Consider the following 20,986-nt stretch of genomic DNA (forward strand, 5'->3'; position numbering starts at 1 on the left):
AGGTCTTCCAATGGAAATTTAGCCTGAACACTTCAGCTGCCCACTCAAGAGAAAAGGGAAGTATCTGATATTACAAAGGTCTAGTTGAAGTTATGTTGTACTGAGTAACACCTCATTTGGGAATCAACTGGCAGTCAGCCCAATACAACTGCATTCAATAATGCTATTCACCTTATAGCCATGCAATTTTTTATACACCCAATATCCAGTTGCATTGCCAGGTCCAGTGGTTCCTAGGGCCAGGAGACATCATGGAGCAGCAAGGCACCTCCCCCACACCTGCGCTGTCACCTACCTCCCCCATGTACGCGCAGTCCCCACCTCAGAAAACAGAGCCGTACAGAGATGAGGATGTGACTAAGGAAAGCACTGTCACTCCCCTCAGCAGAAACAGTGGAAAACCACCACTCTGCTGCAGGGGGCCATGTACTCCCCAGCCCTGCCTTAGCTATGCCACTGCCAGTATCTTTACAGGACCAACACAATGGGTGTGTCAGGACCCAGCCACACTTGTTCCTCAATACTGCTGAGCCCTACAGGAATGAAAAGGAACCAGACTCTTCTGGGGACTTCACAGAGTTCACAGCCTCTTAGCACCAACCCTCCTCTCCTGAGGGCACCCCAACTATAGAAACCAAGATATGGGGGAAATTCCCAACCTACCATCTGGACCTGAGCCCCAGTTCCACACACCTCTTTGTCATCCCAGGACCACAAGAGCAGCAGCAACAATGGGTGAGGACCAAAGCCCAGAACTAGCAATGAAGAGGCCATTTGGATGACAAAGGCTTTCCCTCTTTTAGTCCAAAAGAGATGGCAGGGACTAGGACCCTGATAACACAGGCCTACAAAATAGAGGGTTTGAGAAAAGTTTTTCTCAAACTTTATGGTGGTTTGATATGAATTTGGGGTGTTGATTCCAAAAATGGCATCCATTTTGCACTATCACATCTAGTTTTGGAGATATAGTATCGCCTCATTAGTGAATGGTTCAAGCAGCTTCCTCATGAGGAGCCATGGTGTAGGCATCCTCATGAGGAAGCTGCTTGAACTATTCACAAAAGAGGCTATACTATATCTCCAAAACTAGACATGATAGGGCAAAAAAGATGCCATTTTTTGAATCGGCACCCCAAATATACCCAGGAATTAGTGTAACGTTTAAGGAAGCAAAATGTGTGTTGGCCTGTGTAATTAGCCAGGAAGGGGTGCAGCATCCAGCCAATACAAAAAATCTTGCAATGTCTGACCTTTGCCGGTTCGTCATCAAATTATCTACTGCTCTAGACCCAGCCACAGTCTCCTGACCCTGATCTCTGGCTTCAATTCTTTCTTTGCTCCTATTCTCAGTTTGGACCAGAGATCCAGACTTGGTTTCTGACCTGGGCACTAGAGTTGAGCTCTCAGGAGGCCATTCAAGCTTCCCAGGTAGGGGCTGAAGACAGGATGCTTACATAGCTGCCAATCACTATGACACCAGCTTGCCAACCAAACTATTCAAAAGAATGGACTTTAGGCCATTTGAATTTGAGTCATTCTAGTCAACAGGATCCTTTCTACATGCAAGGACACGAATAAGAAAAGACCAGCTGACTGAACTGGATTCATACATCTGTTAAAAACTCAAGTTTTGCTTCTGGACTTCTAAGATTGGATCCCCTTTCCTTTACCCTTCACTCACCTTTTCTTATGTTACAGCACAATGCTATGCATATCTACTCAGAGATCAATCCCACTGCATTGAATGGGGCTTACTGCCAGGAAAGTTTGTATAGGATTGCAACCTTAGGTTGCAAGCCTGACAGCAGGGCCTGTGTCTAAATTTTGACTGAGGTATAGCACCGTGGTAGAGATGTACAATTTCCAGAAATGTTTAAAGGGAAAAACATGCTATTTTGCACAGAGAAATTGGCATTTTGGGAAAAACTGAAATTGAGCCTGGATGCAGCATCCTGGAAAGGAAGCACTCCACTACCTCCACGCTACTCAGCAAGGCTGGGCTAGCTGAACCTCCACCAAGGTGTATGTCAGGAATCAATTACTGGCATCTCAAAAGACCTGCCAATAGGACTAAGAAACATGCAGGGAGTGAAGTTAACCTCCAGTGTTAATGGCTGCAGCCAGGCTAGGGCTAGGGAAGGACTCTGATACCTAAAAAGCGCTGTGAGAAAGAGTACAATGGTTTGCCAAAGAGGCCATCTCTTCCAGGTGCAATGTCTTTCCTACAGCCCCAGGGCATAAAACTTCCCCAGTGAGATGGGAGGGACTACACCCCCACAAAACTCCCATTCCATTTACTTTTTGTGCAGTGCTTATGCACTGTAGAGGACTTTTGCCCCACACAGAAACAGCAATGTCAATGGCCGCTATGGGCTGTGGATCAGGCATTCCCCTTACACTAGTGTTTCAATTTTTTCCTGAAAGTGCAAAATTTTGCATGACATTGATTTAAAAAAAATGGAAGCAGTTTATAGTTGATCATGATGCCAAAAGGGTGTTATCATGTGCTCATTACTTAGGAACCACTGCTATTTCTCCTTCACTGAAGAAGTAACCGAGTAAAAATACAGCAGTTTAAAACTTTGGAGTGCTTGGCTAAGGTTCACAAGCTTATCTTACTGCTGTTCTCTTGGGAATGCCCAATTTATCATGAAATGCAGACTATTCCCTCTGCCAATTAAAAAAAAAAATTTCAATTGTTTAGTGCTGCAGACAGAACACCTATAAAAATATGATAATATTCCACTTGCATTAAACAGCATTGAAGCAAACAAAAAACAAGAGTGACCCTAATGTTGTTTGAAAAGTGATAACACGCATTTAATCAACTAAAATGCCTTCATTACACAGTTATTCAGTGACTTTGCTGAAATCAGACACTTTTGCCCCAGACCATAAAAGATTGCAGTGATTTGAAATGGAAACACTTCCTGTTCACTCACTGCCAGGTTTGTTCCCAGAGTGATATAACAGATGACATCCAGTACAATAAATTCTTTTATTAACCATACATTTGAGACTGCTTCAGGGATTTAGAGTGCTCAGTTTCATGCTGAAAAAATGTAATGTTATCCATAGACTGTCAATGTGTTTAACAAAAACAGAGGCACAGATTACGCTACTTTGATCAATGGGGGAGGGGGCAAGGGGTACAAAAAAATCCTCAGGTTCAATTTCAATTCAAAAAATTAAATTTAAACACCCTTGGTATTAACTGATCACTTGACAATAATAAAATCCTAGTTAACTATGGATTAAGCCATTAAACAGCAAAGGTCCAGCATTACTGAAGAACTCAGAATTGTTAAGATAAATTGTTTTAACACAACTTTCTTTTTGAAAAAAAATTCAAGCTGCTGTTTTTGCTCATGTCTCCTGATTTTTATTACAACTATATCTGGGCAAAGAGGTACCTTTCAAAGTGCTGTCCTGTTATATTCAGCAAGGAGAGAGCAACTATCCCATTCCACCCCAGCATGGCATCTTTTCCAGTGGCTGGTGCTGGTTTCTCTTCTGTATTATTTTTAAATTGTGAGCCCTTTGGGGACAGGGAACAATTTACTGGTTTATTTTTACTATGTAACCCACTTTCTGAACTGCTGCTGTTAAAAAGCAGTACAGGTATGTGCTACTTTGTTATGCGATTAGGTCATTAAGTGAACGTTCAGTCAAATCAATTGTTGTGAAAGCAGATACTTCATGCCAGACACTAGCTGGCTGCATAGGCTACTGGAGATAGATTGCCTCTTTGCATTAAGAGCCTCTCTGGTGTGTAAACAAACACTTTGCTACAGGCTATGGAAGAAGATTGCCTCATTAAGAACATCTTTATTATGCTTTGACCACCATCATATGTGTGATCTGTCATTAAGTGAACCATTGTTAAGCAGCAGACACCTGTATATAAATATGCTTAATAATAAATTATTACCAAATCATTCACGGTAAATCTAGCATTTAAATTCTTATATTCTACTACTGACCAATTCTCAAAATAAATAGCTCCCTATACTTTTTTGTATTTGAAAGTACCAAAGGGACAACTGAGAATTGTGAGAGAAAAGAGGGACTGAGAAACTGGAAACCAAGGCCACAGAATTAACATATTTTACAGCACAAAGTGGACTATGTTAACTGGCATAGCCAAATCAAAATACAGTACATTACAGTTATGAAATGTTTCCACATGCTCAACTTATTTTCAAGGGATGGCCAATTCTAACATCCCACTGTGTTGATTTTGTTTCTGAAGGAAGATTGGGAAGCATCTTAACACGCAGTCAAGTTGCTATTCTTTAGGTTTTGAACAGGGTTAGAAGTCTCCAGAAGTCTCTGAGTGGAACCATAGATGCATCTCAACTCTAGTGCACACTTCTGTAAATACACACGTATAAACAATGAAGTGCCAGATAGTATATAGTGTCTGCTATTTCACACTCTACTTCAGAAAATAGTGTAGCACAGGCTTCTACAGGCTGACAAATACAACTTACACTAGACGGAAAAAAGCCTTTATCAATGTTTAATTATGTGAGGAGAGGGTATGTCAGGTCACTTAACACACAGCCTCCGACACCATTCGGAGAAGTACACAAGCATGTCCCTATGTTGTTTGTGTTTAAAAAACTGAGTTTGTGGGGTTACAGCTTTTGGCACAGCCTGACCCGTGTTGGCAGCACCCACCACCCACTCTGTGATGCCTGAAAGAAAGGTGCTCTTGCTGCCTTGTCTGAAAACCACACACACTATTCAGGAGGCAAACAGTGAAAGGAAAAATGTCCAAGGCTGCAAATTGAAGATCTATCAACAATTCATGGAAAATCCACAACTGACTTCACTGTATGTGGATTACACCCAGTGTTTCTGAAACAAAATACAAAGAGAGACATTCTTCCAGCGTGCAACCCTAAAAAAAGGTTAGCAAGGAATAGCCACACAGAACAGCAAATAAACAGCAAATGGTATTTACCTAAAAATTATAGCTATTACGAAATACAGCAATGTTCAAGCAGCAATTAGAAAACAATGAACACACACCCGTCCAATGTAACTATGCTGGAATGAACGCATAACTATTAAAACTGTTGGATAATATGGGAGTTTTAGCCTCTCATTCAGCTTGTGGCTTTGATTCCTGAATTTACCACTAAAGAGTCATAAAGGAAAAAGTCCTGTCTTCGCAGCTCATTCTTTAGCAAACTGAATGTTCCCTTTAAAAACCTCTGCATGACATTTCACAGCTAGTGGTCCTTGCTGAAGAAGTCAATGGTAGGATTACTGAATTAATCTTAGCCATGCAACTATTTGGAGATGTTGAAGCTGTACCCTCTGGCATTATGCTGAACTTATGAATAAAAGATGGGAGGGTTTTTTTTTTTTTTGTCTCCACTGTTGTTCTGGAACAGCACACAGTGAAAGCTTGTTACCTGTTAAGGGAGAGAGTTTACTGACACTTTAACCCCTTTTTTGTGATTTACACTTTTATTTTGGTCAAGAGATAAAGTATAAATGTAATTACAGGCATGCAATTACAGAATATCACTTCCTAAACATAAATCCAAGGACTGCACTTGCTTAAGCTTAGGTTGTAGCTAAATTTCACTCTGCATCGCTAACCCATAATGAAGTTTATACTATATTGATCCAAGTTTATTACCAGTAAAGAGGTTTGCAATTGTAACAATTCCCTGATTCACAAGACATACCCACATTTCTTGATGGCTAAAAGGTGTTCTGGAATGGTTTCGAAAAAAAGGGAAGTACTGATGACATATAAACAAAATGGACATGTTCGTAATTTGAAGGGCCCCTTAACTCCACATCAGTAGCATACCAGGTACTGACGTGTCTGTCACAGGATACTTGTGCTGATGGAAATACTACCTTTGAGATGTGATGGAAAATGAAGGGCCTTATTTGTCATTGTCGAAAGCCCTATGGATCTTCTTGCAACTTTAGCAGGATCCCGTTGAAATGTCCCTTGCAAAGTGAGACTGGAGCACAGCTAAATTCCCATTGGACGCATTCCTCTTTGCTCTCAGCCAAAATAACATTTGAGTCATCAGAATGCACTATTTGTTGCATGCCACTCTAAGCATGGTTGCATTTAATACGCACCTAAATGCTTCCCTATATCTTGCACGCAACAACTAAGTACTCTGCAAAGGTAAAAGTTCATAATTTGAGCATCTTTGTGCCAAGTCTGTGCGAAATATTGGAGATTTAGAAGATTTTATTTTAAAGACTGGTGAAACAGGCCTATTGAAAGCTTTTCAAAACCTCAGCTCATGCCAGACAGGTTCATGATTTCATGGTAGGATGACACACCATAGGAATAAATACCACTGTTTGCTAAGATCTTGGGGAAAACTATACAATACAACATCAGTAAAAGGTAGTCAAATTTAGCAGGCACATAACACTGTAATGTTATTGTGTATTGCGATCTACAGGCAGCAACGCAGTAATGTTTCTTACAGTACAATCCTAAGTATGTCTACTCAGCAGTCTCACTGACTTTAATGGGACTGAGGGCCCAATCCTAAAAGGCGGAGCCACAGCCATGTGCAGCGGCACCAAAGTGGCTATCGCTGCATCCTGCAGCACTACGACAACTGCCAGTGGTCTCCTTGAGGGAAGAGGACTTTTGTCCCTTTCCCCTGGGGAAAGCCCCAAGTACTGCAATGAGACGTCTCAAGTCTCTGCCAGCCATTTTTCTGGTGCAGACTGGAGAGACTCCATGTCAGGCCAGAAGGCCCGACATGGAGTTCTGGATCTGGCGTTCCACCAGTTCCACCCCCCCCCATCCTGCCTCACTTTGTCCCCCTCCCCTGCCCTGCCCTTTCCCCACCCCATAATGCCCCACCCTGACAAACCTTACCACTGCCCAGAGCTCTTCCCTTACTCTGGGTCACATGTGGCTGGTGCTGGGATCAGCACTGACTGGTGCTTGGCCAGTACCAGAACTGCCTCGGTGGAAGGTGTCACAGGCTTGCCTTATGACATGTTTGTGACACCCAACATTGGCGGTACAAGCATAGCGCCAGTGCTGTCAAGCTCAGGATTGGACTCCTACTCTCAGGTACAGGACAACAGATTTAGGACCCAATTCTATTCAACTTTCCAGTTGGGACATGTCCACATGGGACATGTGTGCATCCTGCAATGGGGGAGCAGCCACAGAGGCCTCCTCAAGGTAAGGAAATGTTTGTTCCTTTACCTTTGGGCTGCACTGCTTTCCCTGCAGCTTAGCATGAGAAATGGTAGGTTCTACCCTCTCTCAGAATGTCTTCACCTCTGAACTCCAAGCAACAGCATTTCAACACTTAAAGACCACATGACTTTGAGCACATGAATGAGCACACAGTGTTCATGTGGACATGAGTATTTTGAAACTGCAGAACAGTGTGGTGCATGGAATTATGTAGCATTTTCTACATGTGAGCAGACAACTCCTGAGGTTTTGTTATTCATGTTTGAAAGATGAATTCATGCTAATAGGAAGAAATGATGAGAACAAGACAGACACAGAAGAGGCCACAATATTATAGTCAGTATAGTATAGTATTGTAATTTTTTTTTAATGGGAATAAACTGACAGATAACAAAACCTGAATATCAGAATTTATTTGCCACATAAACTGATGCCTTCATGAAAGTTCTAGCTCCATATAAAAGTTGGTTCCGTTAAGCAGGCAAGGACCTTCTCATTATGGAGCACTCAAGCACACAGATGTGTATATTTTCCTTACACCAAAGATCCAAAACAGATAACACCATTTCTTACAAAACCCTTCCCTTTCCCCATGAATGTTACATGGGACAATTTTATCCCCATACTTAGATTAAAATTTGGAATGGCTGCAGAGGGCCAAATAAAACTGTTTGGTGGATATAAAACTCAGATGTACCACAAAATGCCTCTAGGGGTCTGACACCCAATCCTATGCTTCCCTAGCACCCAGGGCTACTGAGGTGCCATAATTGTGACTGCTGTATCTTATGGGGCAGGGAAGCAGCGCCAGGCCACCTCAGGGTAAGGGAACAAACATTCCCTTACCCTGTGTAAGACCCAGGTGGCCCCAATGGGTCTACTTGGATCTGCATCTGCTATTGAGCAAGTGCAGAATCAAGGAGGCTCCTTTTGGGTTAACCGGTCCAGGAGGGAGGTCAGGATCCGGTGACAGAGCCTGCCCCTGTGTTTGCCCCCTCCCAGGCCTGCTCCTCCCATCCCCGGCCCTCCCCATCCAGTTCTGTCCCTTCCCACCCTCTCCCCCCCATCTCAAAAGCCCTGGTGCCAGCTGGCAGCCATTCTTACAACCGGGAGCTCTCAGCGGTGATCTTCAAGCTCTGAGGCCCAGCGCCAACTGGTGCTGGGCTCAGCACCAGTGACGCATCGGTTTTGCTGGCACAAAAGTGCCTTACAGCACTTTTTGCGACAGCCCAGGCCAACGGCACTGGAACCACGACCCATAAGATTGGGCCCTAAAACTGGTTTATCTAAACATAGGCCTAATAAAATTTTGGTGTCAGGATGCAGAAAATTCAGCTTGTGCACAACCCTATGCACTCAGCAATCACTCTAAACTGGATTGCCTCACTTGTTCATGCAGGTTTGGTATGCCAGATATTTGCGATCCAGGAAGTTGCTCCATACAACACTCAGTTGTGGAACTCTGCATGATTAAGTTCTTTGTGTTGCTTGGCATCACATGCACATCAGGCCTAAGTCTAGAGACTGTGCATGAGAACAAGTATGAGAACCTGGCCAGTTTAGGAATGGAAGGTGCTGGACAGAAGGTGTACTAGTTGGAATTAGCACTACCTGTGTGTGCTTGCTTCTGCCCACTCAACTTCCCTGCTTGGGGATTGGACAAATTTCTGGAGGAAAAATTCATCGTGGGCTACAAGCCATGATGTGCATGTGCAACCTCCTGATTTTAAAAATGGGCTATGTCAGAATGCCAGATGCAAGAGAGGGCACCAGGATGCAGGTCTCTTGTTATCTGGTGTGCTTCCTGGGGCATTTGGTGGGCTGCTGTGAGGAAGCTGGACTAGATGGGCCTATGGCCTGATCCAGCAAGGCATGTTCTTAACATGCCTGCTCAGCCGATGGGTAATGTCTATAAAGATGTCTTAGGTCGCCAGCGCTCTACTGCAGGAACCTTAGATGCTGAACTTACTTTCTCTACTGAAGCAACCCTGTAACGTTCATCTGCAATTTCCTTGCTGCTCTGGGAATGACAGCACAAAAGACAAAGGGGATAATGGAGGGTGTGTGTACTTTATCGGAGGGAGGAGTTGCTTCTGCCAGAACCAATGCTGAATACAACATACAGTCTGTATAGAATAAATAGTGTGTTTATTCCTTTTTTTGTCCTTACTTTGGAGCAGCCATCCCAGGCACACAAACTACTAGATGAGAAGACAAGAGACCACTTGCAGAAATTGCAACATGTTGGCTTGGAAATTCCTAAGCACACAATGCTACCTTCAATCAGAAAATACCTGAATCCATCCCCATAGGCTGTCTCTCCTCCATTCTAACACACATAACTTCTTGTCCATTTCTGTCACAATTAATATAGTGCTGGTGGTGCTGGTGGCCCTCATGTATGAGAGAAGCAGGTAGGGAATGTTCCCCTTCAGCCCACTTTCCAAAGAACGTACAAGCTGACCAGCAGAATCACAGAGTCATATCACATGAGCTGGGTTTTCACGCAAGTGAATTGGAAGAGTCCAATTCACATGTTCTTGGAGCTGAAGGAAGAAGGCAGCTGCCTCCACTGCCAACAGAACTGCTTCCTAGAATCTTGGGGCTGGCTGGCTGGTCAGTCAAGGAAGCAAAGAATGAGGCAAGCAGTAGGCTGCTCACCTGCATCCCATCTTCTGCTTTATCTCAGGACTCTTCCCTGTAATCTTCCCTGTAATCCCCAAGGGCTGCAACTGGCCTACTTATGCAAAGACTGGCAGTTTCCACTCCCAGCAGGCTTCGCCTTCAGCACAGTACAAGGCCGTGTGTGGCAAAGCACATCTCAGACGGGTGAGATTTTACTGCCCTGCCAAGTCCTAGTCCTATCACTAGAAATCAATGGGTCCTTCCTCAGTCTTTTTCCTTCCATACTCTTCGTGGCAAGGCTTCAATGCCACAATGTTGTATTACATAAAGCTTCGTTTTTATCGACTACCCCAACCCAATCCATCTTATTACTTTGGGGCAGTTAACAAAGCAAAAATTGGCAAACCGTAAGATTTCATTGAGTTCTGTTGAAATCTTTCCATTTTACCTTGAGCCCCAAAGGCTAGCCCAAACAGGTGTGTCTTACAAAATTTCTCAGAAGTACACAGTCTTGAACGCTGGCACGTCTGTGGCAAGAGGGACTTCTATTGGAAGGCAGCCACTAAAAACACCTTTTTAGACAATTGCTTACTGATCCCGACACCTAGAGGATGCCCTCAGAGATCATAATGGGACACAAGAGAAGAGACAGTTGGTACAGTATGTCAGGCTTACTTTACACAGTGGTCATTACTACCCATTCCAGAATTGTTTAAATGAGCCTGATAACAACTTGGACTTTTATAAGTGAATTACCATATTGGTTATTTGTAATTTTAAGGACATCTCAAAATAAAACTTTTTATTTAACTGTCTACTATATAAATTATCAAACAAGTACAGTTGGTAATCCTTTGGGATTAAAGTATCACAAATCTGAAGGTTAACAGTAAGATCCTGCATTTCAGAATAGAGAGTACTATTAATTAGAACTCACAGCTTGAGTGAAGGGCATTTTACAAGGAATTCTTACAAGGATCACCTTGAAAGCTTTTGATGCTGAGGAAACACCATAACTTTTTTCTTCGCACAAAAGCAGCCATCAGCAGAGCACAACCAGATGTTACCTTTTCTTAGTTTCTGTAAACCTCCATGACCTCCTTCAAATTAAAAAAGGCAAAAGCATTTTTTTTAAAGCTGCAGGAGCTATCATTAGTGAAGCATTCTAAGGATTTTCATTAATTCATAGTCAGCCAACCAGGAATTTTCCCACAGCCGCATACAAAAAAAAGTCAGGGAAGTCACTGAGTGCTTGGCTGGATCTGAATATGGTCAGAAGTAAGATCAGAAATATCTAGTCCCTCCCAGCAGAGACAGAGGAGGGTTAGAAATTAAACCAAAGGCTGCCTGCTAAGATAAAATGCTCTACCATGTTTTGCTTTATCACGGAATCCATTCATGGCAAACTACTGAAAATACTTTCACACTCCTGGGAAAAGGCATTAAAACATTTGCCCATTATAGCAGTGTTCCAACAATGCTTACATATAACTTTGAACAAAAACTATGCATCGATAATTAAAAGCCACGTGGTCCTTCAGAACCTTTCATAATAGTCTTGTACTTGTCAGACCATTTAACAATGCCTTTTGCATTGCAAGAACTTGTAATCAGCTGTGACTTCTACTGTAAAATCTGAAACAATTGTTCAATAAACTACAATTAGAGAAGACAGTCTATACATGAGCGTATACATCACAATATTTACACTAGAAATAGTGTATACTAGGCACAAAGAGACATTTATATAAATACAGGTGGAGCCTCGTTATTCGCGAGGGTTCCATTCCTGGAGCCCATGCAAATACCAAATATCGCATGGAACCAAGTCACCCAAAATTTGGACTCCAGGCCTTCCTCCAGTCATGTTCAGAGCTGTTCTGAGGCCCGTGGAGGCCGCATGCAGACTCTATGGGCCTCGGAAAGGCCACCGGAAGTCCTAGAGAGGCACTTCTGGGTTTTTTTCTTGACACAAGTCAAAATACAATACAGTAACGAAATACAATACAGCCAGTAAAAATAAATCTTAAATAGAAGGCAAGTAATAACAAATAACTCATGCTTCAAGGCATTTTTCATAAACCAGCCTAACCATTAGCTCACCAGGATGGTAATGTTTTAGGACCCAATCCTGAGCTCCACGCGCTGGTTTACTGCTGGCACATACCGATGCAAACGTGCCATAAGGCACGTTTGCGAGCCCTAAAGCTGGGCAAACGCCCATGCTAGAGCAGCGCTGGCTGGCGCAGGGTCAACGCTGGGCAGGCATCTGGCCTCCGCCACTTCACAGCTGCACAGACTGCTGAGCAGCGGAGAGGAAAGTGGGGCTGTGGGGCGAGGTGGGGAGGAGGCGTTCCAGGGAGGGGAGAGGGGGGCGGATAGCGGGAAAAGGGCAGGGAGGAGGCATGACTGGGAGGCGGGGGGAGGCGTGGCGGGGGAGGGAGCAGGGAGGAAGGTGGGACCGGTGGAGCGATGCTTCACTGGATCCTGAACCTCCGCGTCAGGCTTGCTGCCTGACACGAAGGCTTTTATGGGCCAACTCCATTGTGGGGCTACTCCCCTTACCCGGGGTAGGGGACGAAAGACCCCTTCTCCCGTGGTGCCGCCCACGACTGCCTTGGGTGTGCAGGATGAGATGGCAGCTGTTTTCAATGCAGCCGCAGCCGTACACCCCAGGAGCTCAGGATTGGGCTCTCAGTCAGGTATATAAAAGCTGTAAGGGAAGAGACTAATCTGATTTTCTGGCATAGGCAGTTCCAAAGCCTAGGTGTCACAGCAAAAAAGGCCCTCTCTTATGACCCCACCAACCACATTGCCAATGATGGCAATACAAGATATAGTTCTGTATAATTCTGTTTTGTCATATTGCTGTTACTTAACAAACTACAGTTCCCCAGGTTTATATGTAACTGGAGTTAGAACTAGCCAAACTATAAAACAATGGTTAGATAACCATGGTTTCTTTTAACTCTAGTTTGGCATATGATTGGAGTGGGAAAGGAACCACAAATACTTATCTGTGTTACAATGCACTAAAACTGTATTTCTCAAACTGTGAGTTCAGGACGCACTGGGTGGGTCACGGGCCAAATTCAGGTGGGTCCCCATTCATTTCAATATTTTATCTTTAATATATTAGACTTGATGCTAATATATGTGACTGAGGGTTCAATCCTAACCCCTTAAGTCAGTGCTTTCGAGCACTAAGGGCAATGCAGCTCTGAGGTAAGGGAACAAACATTCCCTTACTTTGAGGAGGCCACCGTGCGTGCCCCCCAACTGCTGGATGCAGCACATGTCCCATTGGCACCGCTATGCCAGTGCTGGAAAGCACTGACATAAGGGGTTAGAATTGTGCCCTGTATCTGCTAATATATGTGACTGCTAATACATGTGACTGCATCTGGGGAAATGTTACAGCTCTGTACTTTAACAGTACTCTGTACTATGTACAGGCTGAGTCTCATTATTCACGAGGGTTCCATTCCAATAACTCATGTGGATAGCAAAAACCGCACTATAGCAAATCAATTTAAAAAGCAAAGTTTCTTTCCTCTGGTGATTTAAAAACAGCCTTGATGTCCTTTGAAATGCACACAGAGGCCATCCGTCTCTCTCCAGGAGCTTAGGCTTCACTAGGAGGCAGCAATGGTGGCAGCCAGGGTTCTTAAGTGCCTGACATGGTAAATAGTAGTGGACTCTACTAAGTGTCTGGCATGGTAATTAGTGGTGGGTACCTCCAGTGGTGAATTGTTAGGTGGGTCCTTCCCTACCCCAAGGGCAATGTTTGTTACAGCGGCTACAGGATGCAGGTATCTTGTTGTTTTGTGTGCTCCCTGAGGCATCTGGTGGGCCACTGTGAGATACAGGAAGCTGGACTAGATGGGCCCTTGGCCTGATCCAGTGGGGCTCTTCTTAGGTTCTTAAAGAAGAAAGTTTAAATGGGAAGGTGCTGTCCAAATAGCATCCCAACAGCCCACCTGCTTTGACTACACTCCACTACTCCTTCTCCATGTAGTAACTAACATCTCTGGCTTCTACTGCAGAGGCTTGCCAGGAGTGGCCCTAGTCAGTGGTATCATCAGGCATCAGCCAGGCTGAACACTAGCCAAGGATTCACACCAATCAGGGGTCCAACCTGACCATGCTGACCACTCAATCCTTAGTGCCAGTCACTGGTAGCATCCAATAGGAGCATCAGGGGTGGGAGGCACCATGAGGATGTCCAGTAACATCCTGGAGTTTAAAAACAACAGAACTATCTTAATGCTCACCCCTCCATAAGAACAATTACAATGGAAAGCCGATTATTTTTGCACTTAAGATGACTTGACACACTGTACATTCTGCAAACAGAGGACAGCTTTTCAAATCTATATAACCCCTGCTAATTGGGTAAGAGGCACTTTTTCAAGAGGGTGCTCCTTTTTTTAGCAGGGAGAGAGTAACTGGCCCACCTCATCCCAGTACTGTCTGTTCTAGTGGCTGTCTGCTGGTATTCATTTGCATCTTTTTAGATTGTGAGCCCTTTTGGGACAGGGAGCCATTTAGTTATTTGATTTTTCTCTGTTAGCCGCTTTGTGAACTTTTAGTTGAAAAGCGGTATATAAATACTGTTAATAATAATAATATGTGTCCAGATCACAACAGGAAAAGCAGGCTCAAGATGCAAACTTACCTGAGAGTAAGCCCATGTGAACATATTGGAAGTTACTTCTGAGTAATCAGATTATACTGTGCATTAAGCCAGGGGTGCTCAAACTTTCAACTTTAGGGATGCTGGACCTTTAACAAGTGTATAGAAGAGAGAATTGCAGCAGGTGCAACTTGTCATCCCACAGATGACAAGCTGCACCTGCTGAAATTCTCTCATCTATACACTTGTTAAAGGTCCAGCATCCCTAAAGTTGAAAGTTTGAGCACCCCTGCATTAAGCCATTTCTGCCTAACGTTGCATATATGCACAGGAATCAAATGTGTACACCTGTGGGTGGGGCAGAAATGGGTTTAAATGGTTGTATGATAGTGCAACAAGGAAGAGGTAACCAGGGGAAAAAGGTATTACTCTGCCAACATTAAATTTCATCCTATGGTATAATCCACAGAACCATGAGCAACACCGAAGAGTGAACACGTGGGGTGAAGAGTGAACCTAGGGTGCAAGACTGAACAACTATGGCACTTGTAGGGTCCCTTCTCTCTATGTTCATTAGATCAGTGCTGTCCACTCTGATCACCTGTCTTGAGGACCATAGTGGGACACCAAACTTGTCCTCCCAACCCAGGAGATGACCAGTACTATCAGCAGCACTGGCAGTGCTGAGCATATGTTCTATTATTTGCACACAGTTAAATCATGATATTAAAAATCATGAATATAAGAATTAATGTGACAGAGACTTTCAAGGTTACAGGTGGTCAAATTTTGTCTAAAAAGTGATGGTAGTTCTTCCAAACTTTATGGAGAAGTCCTGATTCCTGCCAGAAAAAAAAATACTTGAAACTGACATAATCAGCTTAATCTGTTTCGGCACACAACAATTTATTTTAGATTTTCCCAGCTGAAATATACTAATTTACCTTTATGCTTAACATTTGCAAAGACAATTATTTTCACATTTAAATCCCAAAGAACATTTTTAGTTTTAACACTCACCAATGACGCCTTACACTTCTGCCATTTTTATTGTACCCTCGTAAAATGCCACACTCGTTGGCAAACTCCACCTTTTAAGATGGATAAAACGGGCAAGTTCACATCAAAGTGCTGCCCCATCATTTTTAGACTGAAAATGCAGCTGGTCTTTATTAAAGAGAGTTTTAAAATGTCGGTCTGCAGTTTTAATTAGCCAACATATAACACTGCACAAACCAAAGCTTATTTACTCAGAAGTAAGTCCCACTTAATTAAAGGGTGTTTACTCCATAAGCATACATAGACACATGTACTAGACTAGAGCATAACCCCACTGAACTCAGTAGGACTTTTAATATTGTGATTGTGTTAAAAAAAAATCCAGAAAGACATTACATTAAGTCACACATTTTATAACATCAAATTTATCATGACATATCAGAAGACTTTTATGTCTCTTAATGTATTGAAATGCGAACACATTGGAATACTGTTTGTCATTCCATGATTTGCCTGCAAATTTATATATATATATATATATATATATATATATATATATATATATATATATATATATATAAATTTTACCAGCTGCAAGATTTCCCAGACCACTCAGGAGAACTTACTTCTGAATAAACATACTTAGGAATCTCGAGCAACCTGCCAATGAAATATTACAGTCCATGAGCCTTGCTTTTATTTTTAATCTTTACATCATATAAAAAAGGAAGATTTGTACCCATCCTTCCCCTATATGATCCTCATTATAAATAAGCTATACTAAGGATATCTGTCTGAATAGGATGCAATTACTTCAAGGCTTGTGCCTTTTCAATCAGTCAGTGTCCCTGCAGTGTTTAGAGTGGCAGAGGGGAAGTGGCCTGTGGTTAAACAGAGGAAATACCAAGGAATTTTAATAGAGCAAATAGTCTTTTTACTTCCTACAGGGTAGCACTTCAAAGGCAGCCTTGCCCCAGAGCAGACAATGTGTTACAGGGGCCATCAGTCATTTAATAGTATGTCAAGTCTATTCAAAACTTACATGCAGCCCAAGATAAATACTACACAAACAAGACAGTGGAGCCCATCCTGCAGTCAGTACTTGGGAAAATCTCCCTCTGTGTTGTCAACTAAACTTCTTCACCCAAAGAGAAAAACTGCAGGCAAGATCAGCAAATTAAACAAAAATTGAGAAAAAAATATTCTGAGATGTGAGTAGCATATGGGAAAGACAAAGTACCCAACGCTTTAGCTCCTTACAAGCTTAAATTTGTTGTAAAAGTGCAAAATGTGCTCTCTTCACAGTATAACTCATATTTTTAAAGGGAGGCCTTTTTTTGTCTCTATACTAAAGAGACTGTATTCTAGCATTCATCAAAAACTGTAATTCATTTCTAAGTCCCCATTGCAGCATTGAACAGCCATTACAATCACAGCAAAACTGAATTAAGCAGAATAGCTTTTATTGACCTACAGACCTGGTGTAAGCCCAACCTTTAAAAAAACCACTTTTGTTATGTGCAAGTTGTCAACAGAAGCAGCAGCTGAACCCTCCAAGACCTATATCCCTTAACAAAATCCTGAATGCAATTACACCCAGCAGCATAGAGTTAAGTTCTTTACAAAAGTTTGGCTTCTTTTGTACTTTTTTTTTTTTTTTTTAAGTATTTTTTGGTAGGCTGTTGTCCATTCCTGGAAGCACACAGGGACTCCCTGCAACTTTTTCTTTTTCTCCCCCTGTTGCTGCTGTAATTTTTCACTCCTGGGTATTATGATCTGAACCCAAGGAAATCTCTGTGACAGTCTCACAAAAAAGGGGAGGCAATGAAAGTCACTCATGCCCTTCCACCAAACTTCCTCTGGAATCTGAAAGAAGGCTGAACGTGGAGTGGTGGGAGGGAGGCAGGGGGGAGAAACAAATGCCAGGGAAGATGCAGCCCTTTTAAAACGGAACTAAATCCGTCAAGGAAAAGTGATGGGGAGAAACAAACACGAGGAAGCTGGCAAGAGGGACAAAAGGTAAGGCCCTAAAACACTCTTTTATTATCACCTTGCAAGCACACCCCCCCCAGAGGCGCGCTCCCTCTCCTTCCCTCCGGTCTAGTGCCCACGCCTGCAGCCCAGCCAGCCTCCAGTCATTACAATCACAAAGCCCCAGCGATCGCCTTTTATCCCCTCTCCCAGGGCAGGTCTAGTGAAGGAAGGAGGGGAGGGAGAGGAAGGGGGGCCAGGATAAAAGACCCGTGGAGTGACTTCACACTTGCGGGCTTCTCCCCTCACCCTCCCTCCCTCCCTCCTCCTCTGACTTCCTTGGGCACGAAAATGCAGCCGAGCCCTGCACCCCCACCAATGCCACCTCTCCACTCCCACTGCCCGGTGCAGCAGCGCGTGTGCGCGGGACTGACCTGCCCGGGCTGCACCACCTGGCCCTGCAGGGCAGAGCGAGGCACCTCGCCTGTGAGTGCCCCGAGCTCGCCGCCCCGGGCAACAGGCGGTGCCTGGGCGCTCTTGGCACCAGCCTCCTGCCCGGAGAAAGAGCGAGCCGCTCAACCTGCCTGCCCGCCGCGCAGCAGAACACAAAAGCTCCCTCCGGAGCGACTGACTGACCTTCCAGGCGCAAACTTCCCCCACCGGCCCTTTCCTGCTGCCGCTGGTCCCTCCCGCAGACACGGCCAGCCGCTGCCCGTCGAAGCAGGCAGTGAGGGAGAAGAAGAAGGAGCAGAGCTGGAGCCAGGGTGCCATCGTCCGCCTCGCAGCTGCAGCGCCGCACTCCGCAGTCCCCGCTCCAGAGGCAACTTCAGCTTGCAGGAGCCCAGGAGGGGAGGGCAGGCTGAGCGCATGCGCCACCCACAGGCATCTGTCCAGGCGCAGCTCTCCTCCCTCCTCCCCTACCTTGCCAGGGCTATGCAGGGGGGTCCTGCAACCACTATCCTGGGTCTAGGTGCAGAGGCCACTTACCCTCCCCCCTCCCTTCTAGCTATTTGCAGATGCAGTCCACCCGGCGAGTCTTTCCTGCTTCAGCCCTCGCATCGCAGGCAAAGGGAGAAACCACCAACAGTCTCCCAAAAAGAAAGTTGCAAGAAACGGGAGGCGAGGATAAGAACATAAGAACAGCCCCACTGGATCAGGCCATAGGTCCATCTAGTCCAGCTTCCTGAGAACCCCGCACAGCCTCACCCCTGTGCTGTTTACGCGCCCGGAGCACAAGCACTCACACTGATCAGCAAGCAAGAGTGCGGCATGTGTGCCCTCTCTCTTCTCCTCCGCATTTACAGTTCAATTCCATCTATGCGCATCTAAAAATAAAATAGATTTGGACTGAATTTTCTTCTCTTCTACCAAAATCCTCACAGCAACACAACAGTGAAAGAATATGGCTATAGACAGAGGCGCAAGGCATGCATGTATTTAAATACTTATATACTGGTTTTCCAAAGTGCAAGAAGTTTACATCCAATAAAACCGCCTTTAAAACAAAACCACAAAGCACATTTTGAAGCATATATTTTCCCAATCCAGATATGGGCAATCTCTACCATGTGGGTGTCTCCATTCATATCAGTGGAAGAGGGAGTCCATTCAGTCTCTTTTCCCTGTTGAAATTAATGGGGAAGATATTCCAAGTGAGGACTGCGATTCATACATCAGACTTTCTGTAGCTGGAACACACTGCTGGATTTGGGATAATTGTTATAGAGTGCTGTTTGAAAAATCTCTACCCATGAAACAGAATCAAACTAAAATAAGAAAAAAAAATGACTTCTTAATGCTCACAAGTAAGAGTGGTCACTATACTATAGTGTCACTATAGATGGGGTGGAAATACTTAAAGCTGAAGAATCCTTGGATTTACCTACATGGTGTTTAATAAGCAAAGTAAGTTCTTCTCATAACTCATAACAAACTTCTCATAACAAAGTTTATGTATCAATTGGTAGAAATCCGTAACATTCCGCTAAAAACTTAACACCCAATATTGTGGGCCATTTATGACCATGGATTCATCAGTCTGCTGTTGTAAATGGCCCTCAGCAGCTCAAATGTTGTGCTGCTGTTGCATACAATGGAGCTGCAGGTAGGAATGGCCTGTGGCTGCATGCACATGCTAGATTTGCCAGGATGCTCTGCAGGCCCAGGTAAGGTGGAAGAGGGAGTGGTTCATGGGCTTTTCTGAGAGGTTTGGGGCATACAGGGGGAGGGCAGGGGATAGGCAGGGACAGGGAGTGGGCAGGAAGGGGTGGAACTTGGTGGCAAAAATACAGGTCAGATCTTATCCCCAATTTTCCAACCAGCCCCACTTCCTTTTTCTCCCCAGATTTATAACAGCAAAATAGCTGGTGTGGGTCAGAGGAAACCCATGGGCCAGTAGTTCCCAAACTCTCTGGGAGTTTAGGAACCAATGTAAGTTCTATGGGGGAGGGGCAAAGGCAGTGACACAATTGCTATGATTGCACCACTGCAGAGGGCGAAAGGTTGTTTTTTTTAAACTTACCTAAGGCAGTACCCGCCTCGTGGGGGATATGGGGGTGAGTGATGGACCCCTCTGCAGGGCTTCCCAAGCCTCCAAATTACTGAAAACAGTAAAAAAAAAAAAAAAAAAAAAAAGGCCACTTCCAGTTTTGCAGCCAAAACTGGAAGTGGCTGTTTTTACTATTTTCAAGCATTTTGGTAGTTTGGGGAGCCTCGGGGGCAGGTTACCCATACCCCCGAGGAGGACCCCCCCTTTTGTCTCCAACAGTAGCGCAATCATAGCAATTATGCCACTGCCTTTCTGGTCCAACAAGAAGCTGACGGAATATACCAAGATCCAGGTCTACAGAGCTTGCGTCCTGAGTACACTTCTGTACTGCAGCGAGTCATGGACTCTTCGCTCACAACAGGAGAGGAAACTGAACGCTTTCCACATGCGCTGCCTCCGACGCATTCTCGGCATCACCTGGCAGGACAAAGTTCCAAACAACACAGTCCTGGAATGTGCTGGAATCCCTAGCATGTATGCACTGCTGAAACAGAGACGCCTGTGTTGGCTTGGTCATGTCATGAGAATGGATGATGGCCGGATCCCAAAGGATCTCCTCTATGGAGAACTCATGCAAGGAAAGCGCCCTACAGGTAGACCACAGCTGCGATACAAGGACATCTGCAAGAGGGATCTGAAGGCCTTAGGAGTGGACCTCAACAAGTGGAAAACCCTGGCCTCTGAGCGGCCCGCTTGGAGGCAGGCTGTGCAGCATGGCCTTTCCCAGTTAGTGCTAGTCCATACATGTTTATTTGGAAGTAAGTCCTATTGTGTTCAGTGAGGTTTACTCTCAGGAAAGTATAGAACTGCAGCCCTGAGTTACACAGAACTCTTCTTATCAAGTTCTTTTAACTTAAGGGGCATCACAGTCTCATGTGGGGGGGGGGAGAAATATTTTTCTACCATTTTTTTTCTGCATCATTTCTCAGTATCTTACAGCTAAAAAAGTCCAACATTCTCTATGTCATGAAAAAAAAAAATCTGTATGGTTTCC

General features: G+C 44.3%; 1 protein-coding gene across 1 annotated transcript in view; it reads right to left on the reverse strand.

The window, feature by feature from the left end:
* Nucleotides 1-18,215, reverse strand: part of IL17RD (interleukin 17 receptor D) — a 63,194-nt gene extending 44,979 nt beyond the window's left edge. The window contains exon 1 of the mRNA XM_066616954.1: nt 18,081-18,215. Within this exon, the coding sequence (XP_066473051.1) occupies nt 18,081-18,215 (135 nt within the window). The remainder of the gene's footprint in view (nt 1-18,080) is intronic.
* Between the last annotated feature and the right edge of the window lie 2,771 nt (nt 18,216-20,986).

The sequence above is a fragment of the Tiliqua scincoides genome, chromosome 2, assembly GCF_035046505.1.
Source record: "Tiliqua scincoides isolate rTilSci1 chromosome 2, rTilSci1.hap2, whole genome shotgun sequence".
In the NCBI taxonomy this organism is placed as follows: domain Eukaryota; kingdom Metazoa; phylum Chordata; class Lepidosauria; order Squamata; family Scincidae; genus Tiliqua; species Tiliqua scincoides.